The 21940-nt window shown below is 38.8% G+C and overlaps 1 protein-coding gene across 1 annotated transcript in view; it reads right to left on the bottom strand.

Annotated features, from left to right (window-relative positions):
• The window catches only part of RAB3GAP2 (RAB3 GTPase activating non-catalytic protein subunit 2), a 104497-nt gene that overhangs the window by 76723 nt on the left and 5834 nt on the right, over nucleotides 1-21940 (bottom strand). Inside the window, exon 2 of the mRNA XM_040263255.1 lies at nucleotides 5666-5727. Coding sequence (XP_040119189.1) covers nucleotides 5666-5727 — 62 coding nt within the window. The remainder of the gene's footprint in view (nucleotides 1-5665; nucleotides 5728-21940) is intronic.

The raw sequence follows: 21940 nt of genomic DNA, 5'->3' as shown, positions 1-21940 counted from the left end.
TGGAGTGGGTTGCCATCCTCCAGGGGATCTTCCCAACCGAGGGATCAAACCCAAGTCTCCCACATTGCAGGTGGATTCTTTACCATCTGAGCCACCAAGGAAGCCCATGATAACACTGTAAAAAATACAATTTACTATCTGTCATACATCATTAAGTGATAGGTGTTATCATACAATATCTTCTTTCCCCATTTCCCCTAGTCAGGCACAATCTGTCATGATGCCAGCTTAGAATTCAATTCGGGGAAAGATCTTTGTTTTGCCTTTTCTTCCATCCTGAAAACCTATTCTGCTTGTCTTTCAATCCTTTAGTGTATTTACTCACGGGTGAGGAGGAATTTCTTAACCTTATCCATTGCACTTCTAGACATAAAAGTTACACCTGATATGGATCTGTTATTTGGGACACTGTTAGGACTGATTTGTATCCCACCCCCAAATTCACAAGCTCTAACTCCCAATGTGACTGTATCTGAAGATGGGCCTTTAATGAGGCAATCAGGGTGAAATAAAGTCTTAAGGGCACAGCCCCAACCTGTTAGATTGGTATCCTTATAAGAGGAAGAAACACCAGAACCCACTCTCTGTCTTCACACATAGAGGAAAGGCCAGGTAAGGACGCAAGCCAGAAAGAAGAGTCTCATCAGAAAACAACCCAGATGGCACCCTGCCCTTGGGATTCCAGCCTCCAGGACTGTGAGAAAATGAATTTCTGTTGTTTAAGCCACCCAGTCTGTGGTATTCTGTTACGGCAGCCCAAGAGACTAACACAGGCATGAAATATCTACAGGAGAAGGACATTTGTCCTTTTCTATAATGAAAGTCATGCTTAAAGTTCCAAAGCCTGCCATACAGATGAATGCCTTCTTGGACGCAACTGGCTATTGATAATAATAGATACTAGATTATGCTTTCTTCACTGAGTCCTCATTCTACTTGACACTCCAGAAGCAAAATTAAAGAGGCTTTCTCCTTCCTTAGCAAAGCCTTATCCAGACCCCTGGTACTAAATCTCTCTGATTACAAAAGCTTTTTACTCCTTTCTGCCATAAAAATAAGAAACTACTATCAAAGAGTTGACAGTCTCCTGGAGATAAAAAGCACTCTGACTTTTTATAGCTCTTCTGCTGGACTCAGTAGCAGTGAGCTGGCCTTCAGGTCGGCAGTCAGTGGCAGAGGCTGCCACACTTTACTCTTAGGTACCCTTCTCTGTGGTTCACTGACACACCACTGCAGCCTCCTAAAGACCAGAACACTAGTCGTCTCTTAATGTCAGACTAAGCAAGAATGAAAGCCTACTTTCCTCTGTTAGTCACAGTAATCGCCAATGGCAATTGGTGGAGAAGCCTTTCATTGTTTTGATAGTGGTAGCATCCTGACTTAAAGCCATTCGAATACTTCCAATCCTGTTCTCTCTCATCTTTAAGGATTAGAAGTAGTCTCTCTCATCTTTAAGGGCTTCCCTGATAGCTCAGTTGATAAAGAATCCACCTGCAATGCAGGAAACCCCGGGTTGATTCCTGGGTCGGGAACATCCCCTGGAGAAGGGATAGGCTACCCACTCCAGTATTCTTGGGCTTCCTTGTGGCTCAGCTGGTAAAGAATCCGCCTGCAATGTGGGACACCTGGCTTCAATCCCTGGGTTGGGAAGATCCCTTGGAGAACGGAAAGGCTACCCACTCCAGTATTCTGGCCTGGAGAATTCCATGGACTGTATAGTCCATGGGGTCACAAAGAATCAGACCATGACTGAGTGACTTTCACTTCACTCATCTTTAATGTGGACAAGAACTTTCAGGGGACTGAAGGAAGGCAGGTTTTGGGTTTGCTGTCTGTACATGACAAGGGAGGGTAGGAAGCTCCCTCTCCATTCCCACTGGGTGGTTACACCTACTACCCTGACTACAGCGTGCCACTTCTGCATTTCATGCATTTGACAAAATGCACTCCTGATTCTTGCTAGGCCCCTGGAGCTGGCTGTGCCTTTGCAGTTGTTAATCACTGTAGACGGTAGCAGAAGTAACAGAAGTCTCTTGCTTCAGCTGAGTAAAATTACTAATAGTCCTGGTTATAAAATTTTTCTCAGTAGAACTTCATAATGATGCTACACAGAGAAAGTTCGGGATGATGCTGCTGTGTCAGGCAGAGGTCACATCCTTTTCCCTGGCCACAGGGCCATGTTGTCTTGTTTTGAAGACTGGATCCAAATTCAGAGAAGCTCTCTTAAACACTGCAGGATGACTTGAACATCTGAATAACTGCCTCAGTGTTCCAGCCCACTTTTGTCGTCATCCAAATACCTTCTCCCTCACCATATATAAGAGACTATGACAGGGCAAAGGGTTCAAACAGGAATGGCTGGTACCCCCAAACTGTTGTCAACAAGGCCTAACAATACTGCCTTACTTGCTGCATTTCAAGTCCACAGTGTGAGCAAATCCATCAAGACAAAGAGGAAAAGCCACCCTCGTTCCCAAGGGTCACTTGTGAATATTCAACTATTATCTGACTCAAGCCATGCTCCACATGTGAGTAATTTCATGTGTTTTCAGAAGGAGTAGAAGCGTATTTTGGCTTTTAACTCAAACAGTTAAGATATGTCATCCCTAGATTTAGGATCACCTTCCCAATAAAGAAAAGACAACATACTTACATGTCAGATTGAAAGGAGGTTGTTAACACACAGTCTAACTAGGCTGTCATTGTCCATGTCACCAGGATCAGCTGGGATTGTGCAACATCAAAATGAAGTACTGAACAATAAACAACCCATGACCTTTATGAGTATGGGAGGCAACCTATCACACAGAGCAGCCAAGGTGAGCTTCAAAAACCAGAAATCAGTGTGGTTTCTGATCACAAGTAGAATAAACTTCAAATTCACAAAGCCTTACACCAGGCCTGCCTGCTTCTCTGACCCCAGCCTGTAGTGATCCCATGGCCTGTAGCCCACCAGGCTCCTCTGTCCATGGAATTCTCCAGACAGGAATACTAGAGTGGGTTGCCATTTCCTTCTCCAGGGGATCTTCCTGGCCCAGGGATCGAACCCGGGTCTCCCACATTGCAGGTGGATTCTTTACTGTCTGAGCCACCAGGGAAGTCCCGTTTTCTCCTATGTTGGCTTATACGCCATGAGAAACTGTGAGCTTAAGGAAGGCAAAACCAAAAAGCAGGTGTATGACACACAGTCAGTGAACCCACCCCCATAATACTATCAGGGAAGATGTAGCAGATCTTTGTAAGGAGAACTAGCGTTGCACACAAATCCCCAACTGCGTCATTCACAAGTAAAAATCCATTCCAAATGGACCAGTAGACTCTTTAAGATGAGGGCCTCTGGGCCTCTAAATAGGTACCAAAACTCAGCACCAGCTTATTTTTCTGAAGTTTTCCTCTTTTTTATTTTTGGCCACGCCATGTGGCATACGGGATCTCAGTTCCCACATAAGGGATAGAACCCATACCCTCTGCAGCAGAAGCAAGAAGTCCTAACCACTAGACCACCAGGGAAGTCCCTAACCTCATATAAATCTACACACCGCACCCCCCGCCCCCCACCGAAATATCCTACACTGGATGCTGATGAACAGACTCAGTAAAATCCTCACAGGAGCTCTGAGGGGGAAATGAAAAGGAGAAAGAACTGAAGACACTCTAGAGTCTAAGTTATGAGTAAGCAGAAACTAGTCAGTCTTATTAGCAAATGCAGAGACAGTATAACTGAGTCTCCCTGCTGACACAGGACTACAGCAGAGAGGGACAAGGCGGTGTCTGCAGAGGTGATGGGATAACGAAGTTCCTTGAGCTGCACTGCATCCTATGCAGCACATCCCAATCCGCCTTGAGGTCCTCTGAAATGGTCCCCTGTTCTGCATCTCCCCTTGGAGCTTTGCTACAACTCTATATGACATTAACATGCTCTGCTGCTTACAACACGATGCTCTCTCATTTCTCCTCCACATCTATTCTGTCTTTCCCAACACAGGAAATGATACACCATGCATTCAGTAGCTCAAGCCAAATATCTGGAAGGATTTTCAAAGAACTTTTATTATGGATAGTTTCAAAGATTGACAAAAATAAAGAGAATGGTACCTATTACTCAGCTTTAGGGGGCAGCAACATCTTGTTATACTTTATCTACTATACACCATGCCCTAGATCAAAGAAATTAATTCTAGGTTCTTCCTTCCCCACTCATACCTCACAGCCAATTCATAGGAATGTCTTAGCATTATCTCTCAAACTCATCCTGAATCTACCAATTTCTCATTTTCTCTATCTTAATGCAAGTCACCATCATTTCTCAACTAAACTCCTCTAACAGCCTCCTAATTGGTCTCCCTTGCTTCCACTTTTGCTCCCTAATTTGATCTATTCTAAACAGCAGCAAGATGAACAATAAGGAATCAGATCAGTGTGGTTTCCTATTGCATTTAGAATAAACTTCAAACTCATGAAGTCTTTAATCAGGCCGGTTTGCTTCTCTAACCCCTCTTGTAGCCACCTCAGTCCTGCCAAGCCCCACTGGCCTTCTCTACCTTCCTTCTAATACCAAGCCCATCCTGCCGCAGGGCCTTCACATGAGCTGTTGCCCTGGCCTGCGATGCTCTTCGCCAGACCTATACCTCGCTGATTCCCTGCCATCTTTCAAACCTCAGCTTAAAATAACATCCTCCTAAACACCTTCCCAGGCCACCCAATCAACAGCTGTTACATCACCATTTGCATTCTCTACTACCACCATTTGATATTTTTCATGTGTCTTAAAAAAAATTTTTTTCCCCTCTCTCCCCAGCTGGGCACAGGGATGATAAGACCTATCCAGTATATAGGTTCATTTCTCTTTCTTAAAAAAACAAAAACAAAATAAAACCCTGATTTTGTTCAGGTATCAACTCCTCCCCTGTGCAGCCATGGGCCTCAGGAAAAGCTGACCCTCTATCCTCCGACTTCAGGAAGCGATATGACTGACTGATGAAAATTTCATATACATTGCTAGTGGCTAGTTCAGAAATGAGCCAAGGAGATAAAAGGCAAGGAAGAAAGCTATGAAAATCCTCAGCCTTTTTCTCTCTCTGGTCAGAAATGAAAAAACAAGTTGCCCCACCACGCCTGTGAGAGGAACGAGCTTTAGGATGAAGTCAACATGGTGTATGCAGAATAGAACGTGAGTCTTTGATGACATAGCTGAGTGGCCTCGTCAACCCACCTGGGAATACAGAGTATCTCTGACTTCCTTTTATGTGAGCTAATGAGTGTCCCTCTTATTTAAGCCAGTGCAGGTTAGATTTTCTATTATCTATAGGTGAAAATACACTGCACACCCAGGGACTCTGTTTACTTGCTCAATGCTACACTCCCAACACCGAGAATATGGTGGGCACCTAATAAATCTATGTTGAATGAATAAATTCAAGAGTCTGAAAGAATAACCAATGAAGGAGAAAGACTCCTAAAACAATTATTCTCCATTGAACCCACTGACTGAGCTATAAAAAGTCATTAAATCCTTAAGAACAGGCATCTACTTAAGTACTATTGAGTAAGCAAAAAATGTTCTTGATAATGATTTTAAAATGTTGACCTAACACTGAAATATGTCACCATCATTACAAAAGGAAACTGTCACTATCAAAAAGCATGCATATTTTTGCAGACTTACAGGTTCCTGGGGTTCCGATTCTTCCCATGCTCCCCAACCATCATCTTCCCAGTTTGATTTACCTGTTTTGAAAAAGATGAAAAGCGCTTACTACGTAAAATATACAGCTTAAGTTATTTCAAAAACAATTCCTCTAAACATAATAGAACCAACCTCATATTAAGGAAGAAAACAATGGTATACTATACTAGGTCAGGATATTGCTATATGTAATAATATTCCGGAAACATCTGACCCGAATTTCCACATCTATGTAAAAGTGTGTGAGTTAGTTGGATTTCAGGATACTGGACATCAAGTTTACCCATATTTAAATCAAACTGCAAAGGTGACTTTAAAAAGTCTTAAAATGACAAATATCTGTTACTTAATATACAAGTTAAATGTACACCGTGGCCAAAAACACACCTAAAACTTCACACAGATATCTTTCAGTTCAGTTCAGTTGCTCAGTCATGTCCGACTCTTTGCGACCCCATGAATCGCAGCACGCCAGGCCTCCCTGTCCATTACCAACTCCCAGAGTTTACTCAAACTCACGTCCATTGAGTCAGTGATGCCATCCAGCCATTTCATCCTCTGTCGTCCCCTTCTCTTCCTGCCCCCAATCCCTCCCAGCATCAGAGTCTTTTCCAATGAGTCAACTCTTTGCATGAGGTGCCCAAAGTACTGGAGTTTCAGCTTTAGCATCATTCCTTCCAAAGAACACCCAGGGTTGATCTCCTTCAGAATGGACTGGTTGGATCTCCTCACAGTCCAAGGGACTCTCAAGAGTCTTCTTCAACACCACAGCTCAAAAGCATCAATTCTTCAGCGCTCAGCCTTCTTCACAGTCCAACTCTCACATCCATACATGACCACTGGAAAAACCATAGCCTTGACTAGACGGACCTTTGTTGGCAAAGTAATGTCTCTGCTTTTCAATATGCTATCTAGGTTGGTCATAACTTTTCTTCTAAGGAGTAAGAGTCTTTTAATTTCATGGCTGCAGTCACCATCTACAGTGATTCTGGAGCCCCCAAAAATAGTCTGACACTGTTTCCACTGTTTCCCCATCTATTTCCCATGAAGTGATGGGACCAGATGCCATGATCTTTAAAAGTGTTTTAATAAGATGTATCAAAGATTAAGAAAACAATTTTGAAATCAGATTGGTCTACTATTTTCCACCTTTTCATGACACTCTGGGATTTCTTATACATGAGAACATTGTCTTGTATTAAAATAAAGATGTCCAACCACCACTGCAATGGGGAATTGAAAATCCCAAACTGGGGGCTTCCCTGGTAGTCACTGGTTAAGAATCTGTCTTCCAATGTGGGAGATGAGGGTTTGATCTCTGGTCAAGGAACTAAGATCCCACATGCTACAGGGTAACTAAGCCCACGCACAGCAATTAGAGAAGGCCCACGTGCCATAACAAAGACCCAGCACGGTCAAATTTTTTAAAAAATTAAATAAAAAATAAAAATCCCAAATTAATGAGTACATTTTTATACAATTATCTTTGAATTTATCTTAAACCATATCAGAAGAGAATGAATAAAACTATCATTTTTAAAGGAACTATTAATATTCTAAACCAAACACCAGATACTCTATATGCATTACTTCAAATCAAATTAAAAAACAAATAAAAGTTTCCCTAAGTATGAAAAGAGCAGATAGTTGTCTAATTATAAGTTTAGCCCCAGAATCAGACTACCTACGTTCATCTTGGATCCAGCCCTTATCAGCTCTGTGACCCAGAAGTTACCCTGTATTCATAAGCTTTAGCTCTCTTACTATAACATCATGGAAAATGACAGTACCTATAGTTAGTGCGATTGCCATCAGCATGCTAAGTCCCCAGTGCCTGATACATAATAAGTTCTTTTTTTAATATAAATTTATTTTAATTGGAGGCTGATTACTTTATAATATTGTATTGGTTTTGCCATACATCAACATGAATCTGCCACGGGTGTACACATGTTCCCCATCCTGAACCCCCCCCCACCTCTCTCCCCATCCCATCCCTCTGGGTCATCCCAGTGCACCAGCCCTGAGCATCCTGTATCAAGCATCGAACCTGGACTGGCGATTTGTCTCACATATGATATTATACATGTTTCAATGTCATTCTCCCAACATAATAAGTTCTTAATGTCAGTGATCAGGATTTAGCTATTAAAATACTACAAAATATAAATAAAATATTGTATTTAAACCAATCAGCCTCAAAATTCTGGGGGGAAAAGCAGCCTAAAAGATGGGACTGAACATGTTATCTGCTGACAGGGAGGAAGGAAGCAAAAAGAACTTCCACTTATCTATAACGTTCCAAAAGCTGCTAAAATCAACTATATATTAGATGATAAAAAAAAAAGTTACAGTCTGGTACTTGAAATCTTTGCTCAATTAGCTCTGTGGCAATATCCCCGTCTTTGGTACTTAAACACCAAATAGCTACTTTATAATGTGCCAAGCACACTGCTAGGCATATATTAAGTCCTAACATAGTACTAATCATTTGATTAACACTGTACAACTAATAGAAGATTTCCATAGGCACATCAATTGAACAATTTAACAAATGTTCTGTTAAATACCCTGTGCCAAATCCTGTAGTAGAAACAGAGAAAAATACAAACATATGAACTCTTTTTCTTTTTAAAGAATCTGTGATCTAGTGTAGGAGAGAGACAAGTAATCGTCATGGTGATGGCTGTAACTGACTACTAAAGATTCTGATGCTGGGAGAGATTGGGGGCAGGAGGAGAAGGGGATGACCCAGGATGAGATGGCTGGATGGCATCACTGACTCGATGGACGTGAGTCTGAGTGAACTCCGGGAGATGGTGATGGACAGGGAGGCCTGGCGTGCTGCAATTCATGGGGTCGCAAAGAGTCGAACACGACTGAGCGACTGAACTGAACTGATGCAAACTCTCTGAGGCCATAAAAGAGACGAAAAACTACAGGGAGGAGTCATCTTAAATGAAATCTTATAAAAAGTGGCTAGATGGACTTCGCTGGTGATCCAGTGGTTAGGACTTCACTTTCTAACACAGGCTTCAGGTATGATTCCTGTTCAGGGAGCTAAGATGACAACGTGCCTTGGGGCCAAATATTTTAAACAATTCAATAAAGACTTTAAAAATGGTCCATAGATTTTTTTTTTAAAGTAACTAGAAACTTTTCAAAGGCAAAGAGAAAAAAAAAAAAGCCATTCAGACAGAGGTTATCACGTAACAACAACAAACATATATTCAGCATTTCTATACGCTTAAATGCTTTACTGACATTAATTCACATAAGCACGACAAGGATCCCCTATTTCCCTCTTTTTTACAGAGTAAAGCAGATTGCCTAGTTTACATCACTTGCCTAAGATCCACAGGATTAAATGGAGGGGCGGGGTTTGAATTCAGTTCTATCTGACTTCCAGAGCCCATGCTGCCTAGTATTCTCCCATACTTACTCCTACGGCCTATGAATAAGAGTAAGATTAGGGAACAGTGGGGCTTACAAGTAAGACCAAAAGCAAGATTTCATTACATTAACATGGAAATATTCCCCTGATACTGAGACTTGGAAATTTCTTTTTTGTAACTTGGAAAACTACAGTTGCTCTTTGGCAATCTAAATTTGTTAGGCAATCCCTTTAGTCTGCTAATTTTTCTACTGCATAGAAAGCAACTGTCTTCTTATGGGCTGATGGTAACTAGGCCATCCAACTGATAATGTCTTTCGTATGAGAAAGCAAAATGTGTAGTAAAGCTTATTGCTCTAAGGTCCACAACTCAATGTTAAAACTGCTATAAAAATATTTATCAAATTACCACATTCTCTGGAAAAACGTGTAGAATTTAAAGTACTTCATGAAGGTCAGCTAATCATGTATTCATTCATGCATTCAACAAACACAATACAGCATCTCTTCTGTGTTGGGCCCTGTGCTAAGTGACATACAAAAGCAAAACAAGCCTTCAAGAGCTTAGCCTGTGCACATAACCTCTGTTGAATGCTGTTCAAAAGAAAACTATAAAAAATGAGATATTTCTCCTCCCTACTGGTAAAAATGTACCCAGCTCCATTCACAAATAACTCATTCAATCAGCAGAAGACAGCAGAAATTTTGATTATCAGCCCCTGCAGAGACCCAGTTCTCTCCATAAAGCACAATTCAAAACATTCCAGGAAGAAAACAAACTCTGAAAAATACCTTCTTTTTACAAAACAGTGGTGCTCACAACGGTTTACCCATCTCAATGTCTCTGACTGCGGAATTTCTATTAACTGGAAGGAAAGAAAAATTAATCAGGCACCTCCCACTATCACAGGAATACATTTCCCCAAGGAGTCATGGTACAAAGAAGTTAAAGGAAGGTGACTGTGAAAAACAGAACTGTTACTTGGAGAGGTTAAAGATATTTTTGAAGGTTGGTTTAGAATTCTCTGTATTATTTATAATACTGTAAGAAAATGCAGTCCAAATTTTAGTCAACTTAAAAATGAGGAACATAAAAGAAAAAAAAAATCAAAGATGGAAACATCAGTAAATAAGATACTACCTTCTGACTATTGTCACTCAGTGTCAGTGATGTAAAGTTTGTAGCCTCCTGACTTACTTTAAAATTCATCTGATACTGTTTTGCAGGCTGCTATTTGACAGCTACTGTTGAAGTATCAGAATCTTAGCACCTCACCAAGGTTATTTCTTATGTCCTCAAATATGAAAGCAGGTCAAGCACAATCTTCAAAAAGTTTATACTGAAAAAATAGCTGCTGAATGTCTAATAAAGATGCCGTTCATATACAACATTTTATTCAGGTGATCTTTCCTTCTTTACGTAACTTTTCTATGAGGGAGATGCTCTTTCCAATCCATGTCATTATCAGTGTATTTTAATTGATTATTGATCAAAGTTGTGAATAACAAGAGCAATGTGTTTAACATTTGAGAACTGGGCTATTTAATGTTAATAAGGAACATTTACTACAAAACTTTAAGGTCTATAAATTTCTACATAACAGGAAGAAATGAGACATCAAACGATGATGGTCTGTTAGGATAAATAGATCAAAACCTTCTATAAGCCAGGGTGATTTGAAAGTCCTAACTCTTGTATATATTAAGATGTAAGTCAGTTGTAACTCATTTGAAAAGATGTAAGTCCGATGTAATGCATTTGAAAAGATCCTGATGCTAGGAAAGACTGAAGGCAAGAGGAGAGGGGGACGACAGAAGATGAGATGGTTAGATGTCATCACCAACTCTATGGGCATGAGTTTGAGTAAGCTCCGGGAGTTGGTGATGGACAGGGAAGCCTAGTGTGCTGCAGTCCATGGGGATGCAGAATCAGACACGACTGAGCAACTGAACTAAAGTCAGTTTAACAAAATGTACTATCAAGGATGGACACACAAGACATAAACTTCTTTAGGGTGATCAGGATCCAGTGTAGAATTCCAAAAACCACACAAATCACCAAATCACCCAGTTCACCTAATGAGCCAAGTGGCATGCTTTTCAGTCAAAGGCTAGGCTATAAATTATGGGGTAATTGTATGTATTCCCCCCCATTTATTAAATAAGTAAGTAGTAACCACCTAATCTCCAGAAAGCAATCCTTTAAATGACACTGTCATCAACCGCCTGTATCCTTTATCTGGCTTAAGTTCAATTCAACAACACTGATCAGAATATTAAGAAAATGGCATCCACATAGACTGCCTTTACAAAACTGGAGCTACAGTCTCTTCTGCAGCATGGCCTCTCTCAGTTCAGTTCAGTTCAGTTCAGGCGCTCAGTCGTGTCCGACTCTTTGTGACCCCATCAATTGCAGCACGCCAGGCCTCCCTGTCCATCACCATCTCCCAGAGTTCACTCAAACTCACGTCCATGATAGGGAGCCTTAAAATATCTTCAAAGAGATTAAAACAATGAATTAGGGATGACTGAAGTTTCAGGGTTGATCCCATCCTGAAATTGTGAGGCAGGCTGTCCATGGATGATGCTCAGAGGAATACTAGCTTCAAGGATCAACTTCAATGCCAATCTAATCTGATCTGAAATCTCCTGTTTTCCTCTGCCTGCCCTCCTTGTTTCTATTCTTTCACTTCATTAGCCTCTTCACTTACTGGAGGGCAGTCTTTAGCAGCACTGTCCAAAAAAAATGTAACACAAGCCACACATGCCGTTAAACTGACTAGCAGCCATATTTAAAAAGTAGAAACAGGTATAGTTAACTTTAATGTTTTATTTAATATGTATAGCCCCAAACATCATTTCAATATGTAATCACTATTAAGTTGTTCATGAGATATTTCACATTGGTTCTCTAAGTCTTCACTATCCAACACGTATTTTACACTCAGAGCACATCTCAGCTGGGACCAGACACATTCCGAGTGCTCCACCACACAGTACAAGACAGCACAGGTCTAGAACAACTGTTAGGTGTCTGGTGTCAGCCTGCCTGGGTTTGATACCCAGCTTTACCCCTGAAGGGTCATATATCCTTAGGCAATTTAATCTCTTCCCTCTCAGCTTCCTCTTTAGCAAAATGGAGTTAATAACTGTATCCATTTTTGTTAAGAGTTAAAAGAACAGTGCTTGGCACATACACACCCTTGATGGCTGTTAAAATGATTACTCTCCAAACACAGCACCCTCTTTCTTCATTCTTACTCTGTGCATTTGCCTATTCTGTATCTGTCAACTAATTTAAGTATTCCCATGTATCTCCACCTCTCCAAATTCACCTTCTCCTTCAGGACTTGGGTTAATTATTTATGAAGTTTTACTGCATCTATCAATGATCTTTCCCTCTTGTGAAACCATAGCATTTGATTATATTTTCCTTTCAGAATTGTAAATTGCGTTGGGTCATTTGTTGCATTGTTAACTTGTCTGGTTGATCATAAACGTATACCATGTCAATACAGCTAACCATTTAAGCCTTGGAGGACAAGGAATATACATACTGTGTGCGCTCAAACTCTTACACACACATATATGCATCTTCAAGAACACTGTAGGTACTTAAATATTTATATCCATTTAGGATATCAAATCTTTGAAAATAACCTTCTAACCGAAAGGTTTCCCCATATATCCCTATAAAAGGAGCAGGATTTAAATTAACATATTTAAATATAGTAAGCAAATCAGATGTTGATTCTAAATATTTTACATTTCCACAGAAATACAAACATTTTATTTTTATCTTATATACAAAGACTTTATATTCCAAATCAAAGCTATCTTTTGTAAATAAGTTTTCTATGTAAATTATAAATATATATTGATAAATTTTGATAATTCTCTATTCCATTTTAGTCAGGAAAAATAATTAACAATCTTTAGCATTAGTTTTGATTAAGAACACAAGAAACAGTATTTTTGTTCTAATTCAAGTCTAAATGGCAGAATTTGACTATGTAAAAAGATCCTCTAGAAATACTGTTGAATATAGTTGGCCTAATATGGATCAATGGATCTTTGTACTTGATAGATACACACACACACAAACACACACAACGTATATTTCAACATTTCAAAACAACACTTGTATCATTACTTTAAAAAGATGTTGCATCAGTAAAGAAAAACCAATACATTCATTCAATTAAGCATTTACTTTAAACTTGACTTTTTGGTAGGCTAGAAAAAATAATTAGAAAGAACACTGAGTCCCAAATAAACACCATATCATTTTGAAGGCAAAAAAGAACACCCACATCATTCTCAAAATGTGTCTGTATTCTATTATGCAAATATTCTTTTTGCCAACAGTGAATAAAACAGGTTATATTCAAAACAGCTAAGAAATGGCAAATATTGCCTACTGGAGACATCTAAAATTAGATCATGAGACTGCTTCCCTAGGTTTGTTACTTTAGTGCTATGACTCACCTGCCAGATGTTGCTCCTAAAGCAGTAATTTTACAACTATAGCACAGCAGGACAGCATCAGCTCTAAGCCAAATATTTCAAATGTCCATGTTTCAACTGGGCTTTCCCACCTCATTTCCAGTACTGCCTACTGAAAAAAATGGCGCTTTCAAGTACATGAGACACGACTACTGAGCCTGTGTTTGAGAGCAGGGGAGCCTCAACTACCGAAGTCCCCGTGCTCTAGAGGCCGCACTCCACCAGAGAAGCCACTGAAATGAGAAGCCTGCACACTGCACCTGCAGAGCAGCCTCTGCTCACCACACTAGAGACGCCTGCACAGCAAGGAAGGCCCAGTGCAGCCAAAGACAAACTTAAAAAAATAAAAATAAACAGTAACAATAAAAAGAAGTTTGCCAGCTTAGATTACTATGTTAGTCATAATTACTATGTCATTACTACCTCATTTGCTAAAATTACCCCTCATTCAAATTTTATACCACACCTTAAATCATACTTGCTCTCTATTTAAACAAAATTCCTAAGCTTATCTCCAATCAACTTATATGATGTAGAAAGAAATAAACATGAACAAAATGAAGTTATAAGTATTAGTAATAAAAAGCAACAACCTCCTCATTGACAAGTAATTTGACTTTTCTATCATTTTTTAATACATATCATTGAAGAGGACTATTTTGAACTGTCTAGAAAAACTGGCAACATAAACTCTTGTTCTTATCCTTATCAGGTAAATGAATAAAACCAAAACTTTAAAACATAAAATGTAACTACAACTTCCTCTAGGGAGAATTTTTTCCCTGAAGAGATTAGATTATACTAGTATTAAAAAAACTTGATATCATCAGTCATTTATAGTCACTGAAACCTTCAAACTATGGAGAAAACACTGTAATTCAAGCACCAAAAAATAATAGATGTCTTTTAAGGTATATTTCCAATGAATGAATTAATTTACTAACAAAAGCTTAAATGAGAAATTCAACTTTTGCTTTTCACAGTTCTATTTAATTTAAAATATACATTATTCCAATTTGCTTCTGAACAGTCTGTCCTCATAAACTGAGTAATAGTTTCACATTTAAAAAGAACCTGAAGCTAAAAAGGAAAATGAATTCTAGAAGTGGGCAATTAATTTGACAGTATTTGCTTTCCTCAATATGAGTATGTCAAGATCGAAAACTAAATGGGAAACTGAAATCATTAAATGTTAGGGAAAAGAAAATTTAATCTCTGTGATCTAAGAAAAGATCTTACCAGCACCGAAGCAAATTCATTTCCATTCTTCTAAAACAGGAAAAAGAAAATGTACTTGTATCTATAAAGAGCACCAACCTCCAGAACCTATAACTTGTAAATAATTCCTAAGTTCAACAATTTTAGTTGGCTCTTCTTGGCCAAGCCACAGAAAGCATCACATAGCAATACAAAGGAAAAAAAAAAAAAAACTGAAGAATAGAGAAGCTGCTTAATTTCCTGTGCCTCAGAATTATTCATCTTTTTCTATTTCTAAAGAAATGGAAAATGGGAATATAAATTTTATATTAGCAGATTCCTCTCAGCACATAAAAATATGCAGCAGTCTAAAATGAGGAAGCCATCCCATTTTCAACAAACAGGAGTTTCTTCCAAAACACCATGATTAAATCAGACTAGGTCTGTAAGGCCCCTTCCAGTTCCAGATTTCTAAGGACTCCTGTTATCAAATAAGTGGCCTTCTTTATCACTCAAGGAGAATGTTTTGACAGTCAGTTCAAAAAAGGACAGAACTGAAAATATCTTTCAGCAGAAACAGATGTATCCTCTTGCTCTAAAGGGCTTCCCTGGTGGCTCAGTGGTAAAAAGAAAAATCTGCCTGCAAGGCAGGAGACCCAGGTTTGACCCTGGGGTCAACAAGATCCCTGGAGAACTGAATGGCTATGCGCTCCAGTATTCTTGCCTGCAGAATTCCATGGAGAGAAGAGCAGTGCACAGACTTGCAAAGAGTTGAAGACAACTGAGCAACTAACACTTTCACTTTTCTTGCTCTAAATAAAAGTTAAAAAAACACAAGTATGCTTCTTTTGCTCCAAATCTAAGAAATCTTTAGACCCATCCTAATAAAAACGATAAAAATAAACTTTAGACTTGAAGAAATTTAATATGCCCTATTCTTCTTTCTACTCATTTTATTTTTTAAAGGAAGTTACTAAGGGCAACAATATATTTTGTATATTAGATAGAACTTCTATATTGTTTATAGTTGTTTCCTACAACTTCATGTGTTACGAATTTATTATATCCAAAGCAGCATAAAATAATAAAAGATCAGGGAACGTAGGAGAAGGGGACGACAAAGGATGAGATGGTTGGATGTATTCACTGACTCAACTGACATGGGTTTGGGTAGACTCCGGTAGTTGGTGATGGACAGGGAGGCCTGGCGTGCTGCATGGGGCCGCAAACAGTCAGACATGACTGAGCAACTGAACTGAACAGGGAACGTAAATGAGGGTGAAGGTATATAAATACTGCTCACCAAAGCTAATTTCTGCAAATTCTAAAGCCAATTCAGTATCTTCCTTACTTATTCAATTCTAATATGATTGTCCTTGTGAGAAAACTTTCCTTACAGTTAAGGTAAATTCTTCCAATACCAGCTTAATCTTGCTATTACTTGTTGCTTTAAAAAAAAAAACACACAGATAAAGTCTGATAATAACATTAGCATAGCCTAAGACCCATTTTTCATTTACTGGAAGAGCAAAAATCAAAGAAACCGATAACACAGGAAGATGACAAGTGTGGGTATAAATGAGCATTTCTGTTTACCACGGACAGGGATAAAGCTGACCAATTTTTAGACTATGTGACTGTGCTCAACAACTAAAATGTGAATTTCTATTATCCAGCAATTCCAATCCCAGAAATTTACATACAGAAATATAAACATATTAGGTAAAGCGTGTATAAGAATGCTTACTGGAACATTTTCTTGTAGCAAAAATATTGGAAATAATCTAAATGTTCATTGATAGGGGAATGTTTAAAACCTGGTAGTCTTCACTGAAATAACTGTACAGACATTAGAGAAAAAAAATGCTACAGTTATATACACAGGTTGAAAAAGAAATTGACATTTTTTGACACTGTCACAACAGTTGACATTAAAAATTAACCAAAAAAGTTCCAGAATGTACATTTTACAAAAATGAGGTTGTAATATAAAATGCAAAATAGAGAAATAAAACATCCCAGCAGCATGTATGTTTACTGTCTAAGCAGAAAGTCTGGAAGATTCTCGCTAGGGCAGCACTTTATAATGACAGAATTTTCCGTAGTGATGGTGGTGTTCTGTATTTGTGCTGTCCATTAGGTAGCCACTAGGTAGGTACATCGGAGAAGGCAATGGTACCCCACTCCAGTACTCTTGCCTGGAAAATCCCATGGACAGAGGAGTCTGGTAGGCTGCAGTCCATGGGGTCGCGAAGAGTCAGACACGACTGAGCGACTTCACTTTCACTTTTCACTTTTTCTCGCCTGGAGAATCCCAGGGACGGGGGAGCCTGGTGGGCTGCCGTCTATGGGGTCGCACAGAGTCAGACACGACCGAAGCGACTTAGCAGCAGGTAGGTACATGTGGCCACTGAAATGTAATTAGTATGACTGAAAAACTGGACTGTTATTTTTACTTAGCTTCTATTAATTTATACTTAAACAGCCACATGAAGTTAGTGGCTACTACACTAAAAAGCTTAAGACTAAAGTTTTGACATCTGGAAGGGGGGATATGAGTAGCTAGAAGACAGATTTTATGTCTGATTTTATACACTTAAAAAAAAATAGAGGCGATGTAATAATACGTGATTATCTCTCTTGACCTGAGAGTCTTCTCTTCTGAAGAATTTATATGTGAGGCTTAGGCTCACATGATACAAAGAACAATGATCTGTGTTCAAAGAACTGTTTTGGGTCACTTTTTCAAAGGAGTAATATGGTATGGCAGACACCTAAGAATTTCAAGAATTCTTTCTCATGAGGAAAGTTCATTTAGGGTCTCGATAGTCCCAAATGATATTAACACAGTAGTCATACAAAAACACTTACTGTCGTACAGATCCAGAACTGTCACTGTGTAGACCATTAGACACCATCTGAAGAATACCAATCTTAAGGAAAAGATTACCTCCCTTTTTGACAGACACTGGAATGACGCTAAAGCTGAAACTCCAGTACTTTGGCCACCTCATGCGAAGAGTTGACTCATTGGAAAAGACTTTGATGCTGGGAGGGATTGGGGGCAGGAGGAGAAGGGGACGACAGAGGATGAGATGGCTGGATGGCATCACGGACTCGATGGACGTGAGTCTGAGTGAACTCCGGGAGCTGGTGCTGGACAGGGAGGCCTGGCGTGCTGCGATTCATGGGGTCACAGAGTCGGACGCGACTAGGAGACTGAACTGAACAAAGGCCACCCAACTGGTCACTCTATTTCCACTTTCACCCACCATTCCCATTCATTCTCTTCTTTGCTAACAAAGAACTGTCTCTCAAACACTGACCTGGTTGTCCTATTTCTCAGTTCAAATTCCTTGCCCAGGTTGCCACTGCCACGTTTCTCAAGTTTCAGATTCTATCACCACTGCTCCTGCCTTAGTCCTGTCTTTACTTCTGAAGACCCTGATCTAGAGTTGTATGAACATCTCCCAAATGTTCCAAATCCATGTCCCAAATTCCAAACATGTCCCAAATTCATACCTACCTCTAACTCTGAGCTACAAAACCTACCCTTTTCAGAGCCACCAAATCCCTCTCTCTGCAAATCAAATCTTGAAATGCTATACTTTTGCCTTACATCAGTGGTTACCCTCTGCCTATAGCAGAGATGCCCACGGAACTGCAAATGGATTACAGATGAGCCAAGACATTGATCCTCTCGGCTCTCAGGATAGCTTGAAAGGGCCTGGGGCTGCTGAAACTTCTAGCAGGTCACTTCTCACCATGAACAGCTTTGTTTTACATTTTACGACCTATTTCTTTATTATCATACTAATTTATATATTTTACTGTTAACACACAACATAAAAGCTATCATAACCATTTTTACGTGCACAGTAGTGTTTACTGACATTGTTGTGAAACAGAGCTTCAGAACTTTTCCATCTTGCAAATTTGAGACTGTAATACTCATTAAACAAGACTCCTTTTCTCCCTCTCCCTAGCTCCTAGTAACTACCATTCTACCTCCTGTTTGCATGACTTTAACTGCTTTAGATAACTCATATAAATGGCATCATGCATTTATTTTTTTCTGACTGGCTACACACAGCATAATGTTCTCAAGGTCATTCATGTTGTCACATGTGATATGATTTCCTTCTTTTTAACGGCCAAATAATATTCCATTATATATATATACATATACATATATACCTCATTCCACTCAACCATCGACGGACATTTCAGTTGGTCCCACTCCTTGGCTTTTATGAACTATCCCTCTATGATTATGGGTGTGCAAGTATCTCTTCTAGATACTATTTTCAGTTCTTTTGGATATTCACCCCTAAGTGAGATTGCTCAATCATACAGTAATTCTTTTTTTTTTTTTAAATACAGTTTTCCATAGCAGTTGCACAATTTTAAAATCCTAGCAACAGTGTACAGAGTTCCAGTTTCTCCATATCCTTGCCAACACTTGTTATTCTGTTTTCAGTTTTTAAATAGAAGCCAAGCTAGTGAGTGTAAAGGTGATGCTTTATTGTGGTTTTTATTTGCATTTCTCGTGATTCGCGATACTGAGTATCTTTCATATGCTTACTGGTCATTTCTATAACATCTTTGGTAAAAAATCTATTCAAGTCTTTGCTCAGTTTTTACTTGTTATATTTTGCTGTTACTAGGCTGTAGAAATTAGTTATTCTGAATACAGATCCTTTATCAGATATATGATTTGCAAATATTTTCTCCCATTCTGTAGGCTGCATTTTCACTTTGTTGACTGCATCTTTCAATTCACAAGTCTTAAGGTCTTTGACAGCCCCATTTACCTATTTTTGCTTTTTTGCCTGTATTTTTGGTGTTATAACCAAAAACCCACTGCCAAATCCAATATCATGAATTTTCCCCTGATGCTTTCCTCTATGAATTGTATAGTGTTAAGTCTTATATTTAGGTCTTTAATCTTTTTGTTAATTTTTGAATGTGATATAAGATAAGGGTCCAACTTCATTCTTTTGTATTTGGATATGCAGTTTTCCCAACACTATTTGTTGAATAGACTGTCCTTTCCCCCTTGAGTGGTCTTGACACGCTTGTCAAAAATCACCTGATCATATATGCAACGGTTTATTTCTGAGCTCTCTCTAATCCATTATTCCATTACTCTGTCTTTATGCCAGTACCACATTTTTGATTGCTATAGCTTTGTATACATTTTGAAAATAAAAAAGTAAAGTCCTCCAACTTCTTCCTACTTCTTCAAAATTGTTTTCACTATTCAGGGCCTAGGTCTCATTTTTTATGCATGTTATAATGAAAAAGAAAAAAAAAAAAAAAAACTGGGAACAACAGCTCCACAGAATGTCTTCACACTTTCTGATTATATACACCCCAGAAGAATTTTTCAATAATATGTACCTCCTGGACAAAAATGTAATTTCTGATATACTAAACATGGATATTTTAATACAGTATTTATATCATCCTTTTAAATTTATTCAGTGGATTGTAAATACTTTTGGGAAATAATACCCACAAATACCCATTTTAAAATTATTAGTGTCTCTAAGAATAATTTTATAAGTTCTTTTTTCTCACTGAATTCTTATCTTCATTCTATTTCCTCCACAGAATGCTATTTTAATGTAATACAGATATGTATCATCAGTCCAAAAGTTTCTCTGCAAAAAGAGTTAAGAATTGACCAAAAAAATTTTCTTGGGATCTAAGGCTCTAAATATTAGGTTATCTTATTTGTTTTATTACAATTATTATTAGAAGCAGATAATTGAAAAAACATACATTATCACAAACTTTGAGAAATAATTATTAAACATAAATAGCGAATATTATTTGGAAATCTCTTGTTGAGATGGATGGGAGGTGGAGTTTACAGAGACTTAAATACAAATTTCTGCTTAAATGCTTTGGAAGCAACTTACTATAATAATATTTAAAATGTGTGAGAAGTAAGCCTTTGTGTAGTAAAGCAGAAGGTAGGGTGGGAAAGTAGGCATTTACTTAGGTGCATCTGGAAACTAATCTATTTAAAACTACCTGTTCCCAAGTAACCCTGAGCAAACTTCCTTGTAATTCCTAAGTATTCTTATTTCCTTTCTACTGCATAAAATCTAAATTCCTCTGCCAATCTCTCTCTTTACCCTACCATATCCCACTTTTCCACCAGAATTTACTATCTGCATCTTTCTGCACCCCATACTGTTTCACATCCCTTGCCTGGCCATTTTCTCTCCACCTGAACCTCTGTGAAACTATTAAAACATACTGAAAACAGTTCCTTCATGAAGACATTTCTGAGTCTACTATATAGCATGAGCCAACACTCCTTCATTCTCCAACTATCATATGGCAAATTATAGCACAGCACCTCTAACACTTCTTCTCCTTTACTGGCTCAAAGGTCCTTGAGGAGAGCGACCTATTTTATTTACATTTAGGGCTACTGTGTACATAGTAGATGCTCACTAAGTACCAGCTGAGTAAAGGAATTAACTAGTCATGTGTCAGTTTTGTCATCAACAGAAATTTACCTCCTAAGACCCTCTTCCAACCTTAAACAGCTACTGAAGTGCAGTAACTAAAAATTTTCTGAAATTCTTATAAATGTTCTACTTTCAGATTACTTTTCTCTCCCTACTATGATCACAAACAAATGAAAGCATTTCACTCAGCATAAAAAAAATGGGTACTTTATATCATTTATAATATTCCAAATTGAGTCCATGACTTTAGGTTATCCTAAAAAGCATACTTTTCTTAGTGAATGAACAAATACAAACTTTATTTGATGACTCCAAGGTAATTTCCTTATGCTTTATCTTCTTCCATCTTTCTGATAAAAGAGCAAGAAGGGAAGGAGAGGCTGCTCTACCTCATTAGAATGTTAACAGAAAATTAACTTACTATTAGGTAGGTTAATGTGCTGTGCTGTGCTTAGTTGCTCAGTCGTGCCCAACTCTTTGCGACCCCATGGACTGCAGCTTGCCAGGCCCCTCTGTCCATGAGGATGCTCCAGGCCAGAATACTGGAGTGGGTTGCCATGTTCTCCTCCAGGGGATCTTCCCAACCCAGGGATCAAACCCAAGTCTCCCGCATTGCAGGCAGATTCTTCACCAACTGAGCGACCAGGGAAGCCCAGGTAAATTAACAGA

Source organism: Oryx dammah, unplaced genomic scaffold (genome assembly GCF_014754425.2).
Source record: "Oryx dammah isolate SB20612 unplaced genomic scaffold, SCBI_Odam_1.1 HiC_scaffold_21, whole genome shotgun sequence".
NCBI lineage: Eukaryota > Metazoa > Chordata > Mammalia > Artiodactyla > Bovidae > Oryx > Oryx dammah.
Note: the sequence above shows the minus strand (reverse complement) of the source record. Positions and strands in the feature narration are given on the sequence as shown.